Source organism: Cynocephalus volans, chromosome 9, assembly GCF_027409185.1.
Source record: "Cynocephalus volans isolate mCynVol1 chromosome 9, mCynVol1.pri, whole genome shotgun sequence".
Lineage (NCBI taxonomy): Eukaryota > Metazoa > Chordata > Mammalia > Dermoptera > Cynocephalidae > Cynocephalus > Cynocephalus volans.
In genome coordinates this window covers 65,085,182-65,089,570 of record NC_084468.1, presented here as the reverse complement: position 1 = coordinate 65,089,570, position 4,389 = coordinate 65,085,182, and the positions used below count along the sequence as shown (strand labels likewise).

General features: G+C 36.6%; 1 protein-coding gene across 1 annotated transcript; it reads left to right on the top strand.

The window, feature by feature from the left end:
• The first annotated feature begins 300 nt into the window (after nt 1-300).
• Nucleotides 301-3,865, top strand: CXCL9 (C-X-C motif chemokine ligand 9). The gene is made up of 4 exons (XM_063107246.1): nt 301-378; nt 1,457-1,583; nt 2,688-2,772; nt 3,761-3,865. Exons 1-4 carry the CDS (start codon nt 315-317, stop codon nt 3,863-3,865), a joined length of 381 nt encoding a protein of 126 aa, XP_062963316.1. The 5' UTR covers nt 301-314.
• Nucleotides 3,866-4,389: the final 524 nt, after the last annotated feature.

Below are 4,389 nucleotides of genomic sequence, written 5' to 3'. Positions count from 1 at the left end.
TTCAGGTGAGCAGCTGTGCATGTGCTAAAGGTTGCCAGTGTTGCTGGTTTCACATCTCTTACCGTAAACTACCCATTTATGTGAAATGGAAATAACACATACAGAAATTCCCTTGGATCTGGTGAGTGGGTTTCCCCCAGCACTATTAGGTTTGTTGTTAGTTTAGTTAAATCAGCTAAAGATGCCAACCAATCAGACTTTAGGAGGGAAGGATGTTCTAAATAAATATGATTCCCCAAAGCATGTTCTCTAAAAAATTTCTCAGGCTCAAAATCCAATACAGGAGTGACTTAGTAGAATTTCATTTTACCACAATGAAGAAAAGTGGTATTCCTCTCCTCCTAGGCATCATCTTCCTGGTTGTGATTGGAATTCAAGGTAAGGGGTTCTAAGTTATGTTATATCAGTAAAGTTAGAGAAGTGAATCACTGTAAAAGCATCTTGATTCACCAGATACAGATGAATGTTATATAGTCACTTATCCAAAGGTCATAACTTGGACCTGCTAAGTCAAACACAAGTCTTCTCAGTTTAGGTGTGTGAATTCCTAGAAATTAAATGTTTGTTGAATAAATGTTTGTTGAACTGGGTGATAATGAGATGACGGACACTGTCTTAAATTATTTTTGTCACCCTGATGTTTCTTGGTAAGTGTGTTTGTGGTTAACCAGTTAAAGATTCAGTAATCAGAGAGGTTGTTTCTAATCTGTCTAATATCTTTGTTACCTTGGGAAAATAATTTAACTTTCCCTGACCCCAGTTTCCTCATAGTTAAAATGGAAATTTTGTAGTTATAACTGTTCTACCTACAACACAATGTGTGGCATAGTACTCACTGAGTAAATATATGTTGAATGAATGTAAGAATTGAGATATGAAAATAATGTATTTGAAAGGGTTTTCAAAAGTATAAATTACTATTAAAAATCAAGGCAGTGGGTAGGAAGGAGGATGAGGATGGAGGTGGTAACTGATTATTACAAGGAGAACTTTCTGTCCAAACCAACACCAACTCCATTTCACTAATGTCAGGTAATAAATGGTTTTGGGAGTTGCATAAGAAACTGTGATCTGCATAGCACAGATGAATTAGGTGTCTGTGTGTCTGACCTGTGATAGGCATTTATTAAATATTGTGAAAGTCTCTTTTCCTCCTACGGTTCTAGGGTATGGTAGTTAAGAGCAATGCCTTTGGACTCAGGGAGACCTAAGCTGAAACCCTACATCTGCCCCCTAAAAGCTGTATGACTTTGTTCTTCACTTAGCTTCTCTGAGCCTTAGCTTCCTTATATAAAATGGAGATAATATGTACTTCAGAAGCTTGTGGTGATGGTTTACAGACATTCAGTAAATGATAGCAATAATCATGATTAAGTCAAGTGTATCATTTTGATGGATCACCTAAATTGTGACATTGTCCTACACTGATGTGTTCTATCCTTTTTCTTTCCCTTAGGAGTCCCAATAATGAGGAATGTACGCTGTTCTTGCATCAGCACTAGCCAAAGGACCATCCACCTAAAATCCTTGAAACACCTTAAACAATTTGCCCCAAGCCCTGCCTGCGAGAAAACTGAAATCATGTAAGTAAAAACTCATCTAACACACATGTACCATATTGGCAGGGACATTAAATTTAGTGTGAATTTTACCCTCAGAATGCTTGCTTCTACAAACACTTAGAATTCAGATGGTTAGCCCATCTATAAATCTGGGCTGTTCCTTTCTTTACTTCTTAAAAAAACAAGGAATTTCTGGTGGGTTAAGGATGATATATTACCGAAGTAACACATGTTTATTGTAGAAAGTATTAATACAGATAACCCAAAAGAAGAAAATAAAAATCACTTATAATCCTACCATCTGGTGACAAATACTGTTGGTATATAGTCTTCCAAATCTCTCTCATTTGCTTTGTGTGTACATATATAGACACAAAATATATAAACACATATTTATATACACAATATATACACACAAATAAAATCATATACTAAAAGTTGTTTTATAAGCTGCTTTTTCTTTAACACTGTATCATAAACATTTTCTCATGTCAGTAAATCTTCTCTAATAATGCTTTTTTTTTTTTTTTTTTTTTAACCCTGTGGCTAGCTGGTATGGGGATCAAAACTCTTGACCTTATCAACACAGTGCTCTAACCAACTGAGCTAACCAGCCAGCCCTCTAATGTAATTTTTCAATGTCTAAATTGTATTCCATCATAGGGACATATCATAATTTATATGATCAATGCCTATTGTTCAAAATGTAAATTATTTCCAAATTTTTGCTACTGAAACCAAATTGTTATTGTGGCAATATTGTCTTTAATTTTCCATATTAATACCTTTCTAAAGATTGCAATTGCTAGGTTAAAGAATAATCATATTTTAAGTCTTTTGATATCTAAATCAAGGATGATCTGTAGAATGGCTACTCTTATTCTCAGACTATAAAGAGAAATTAAAGAAAACATATTTAAATTATTCCTGGATGGTCTGCTGTAAGTAATTTTAAAAATACAACCAGTCTGTTTATCTTGTCTTAGGAAAATATTTTATTATATTTCAAGTAGTTTTAGAAAATTCAGCAAAATTCATGCTGGTTTTCATTATTTCTGAAAATTAAAAAAAAAGCATTTAAGTGATTAACAGAGGAAAAATATCTTGTTGCAATTTCCTTGGCAGTGCTATAATGAGGAATGGAGATCAAACATGCCTAAACCCAGATTCAGCAGATGTGAAGGAACTGATGAATCAGTGGGAGAAACAGGTGGGCGAAAAGGAGGAACAACATTTTTTTCTTTTAGAAAGTAATTTTGGAAGACAAAGAATCTGTGTAGTTCCTTTAAGGATACATTTTTCATTCATGTTTTTGTGCTCCTATTTTGTTCCTAAGACAAAATTGTATTCCCACATATGGTATCACTTGTCTGTCTCCATGGAATGTGTGTTCCATGAGGGTAGGGAGATTGTCTTTCTTATTCTATATGATAAATACATAGTGAATTGGGTGGTGGATACTGAGGATACAAACATAATAAGTTATAGTCCCTTTCTTCTGTTGTAAATATGCTAATAATTATAATACAATGTGAGAAATATAAAATAAAGTTATGTTTAAGGATTTTGAAGATTATAGGGGAAGGAGTACTTAATTTTGCTGGAGGGAGGGAGTAGAATCAGGAGAGCACTTGCTGTGTTCAAGGAGCCTCCAGGAATGTGGTTAGAGTTTGAGTGAAGGGCATGAAGGGACTGAGGTAGGAAAGTAGATCAGGACAAAGTGGGAAGAATCCTGCATGATGTACTAAGGAGTTGAGTTTGAAGAGAGCCACAGAATATGTGATTGGAAGCTTGGGTTCTGGAGTCTGACAGACTAGTGGTTCTGCCAAATACTAGCTGTGCAACTTTGGGCAAGCCGCTTTCTCCAGGTCTCGGTCTCCTCATATGGAAAAAGTGGATGTAATAGTTCCCACCTCAGAGGGTTGTAGTTGGGGCAGGTGGGTGGTAAGTGCAGTTGAGGTGAGGATAGACAAAGTGCAGTTGAGGTGAGCCTGGAGAATAGACAAAAGACCGCCGAAAGATGGCTGCCATTGTGAGCACTGTAGAAAGAATCAAAGGGAACCACTCTGAGAGTGAACCAATGTTAAACTGGTTTTGAGAATAAAGAAAGACCACAGTCAGGAGAGTCCAGATGTAATATAAGCAAGGGAAAATGGTAAGATTCAAAAACATTGCCCTTTCTTTCCTTCTCCTCACAGATCAGCCAAAAGAAAAAGCAAAAGAAAGGGAGAAAGCATCAAAAAAGCAAGAAAGTTCTAAAAGTTAAAAAACTTCAACATCATCGTCAAAAGAAGACTACATAAGGGACCACTTCATCAACAAGTATTTTGTGTTAAAATGTTTTTTAATTGTGCTGAAATAATTCCAAAAGGGGAGGCATCTAATACAAGTACATAGATTTGTTAATTTGACTGGAAAATAGAAAGTATTATTATGGAATTGTAACTAAAGCTAGAAGGTTGATTTTAAAATCTAAATGTTAAGAATTGTTAAAGGCTGTAGGTGTCTTTGCTCTACCCCCAGCCAACTAATATCATTATGTTGACGGCCACAGTCTTGGGAATATCCACATCTGGACGAATGCTCACACAGCCACATCCTACACACACAGCTGACTGGGACAACAACCCTAGGCTTCCTGAGCCACAAACTGCAGCCTCCAGAGAGTATTCTGAGGCACATGCCAGCAAGCCCTGGGCCTGTCAGTGTGCTGGAGAGCCAAGCAGTTTAGGATTGAGCTGGACCTCACCAAGCTGCCATGGCCATCAGCCTCTGTATTTGAATCAGCCCACAGGCCTCATACACAATGTTCCTGAGAGATCCGTGC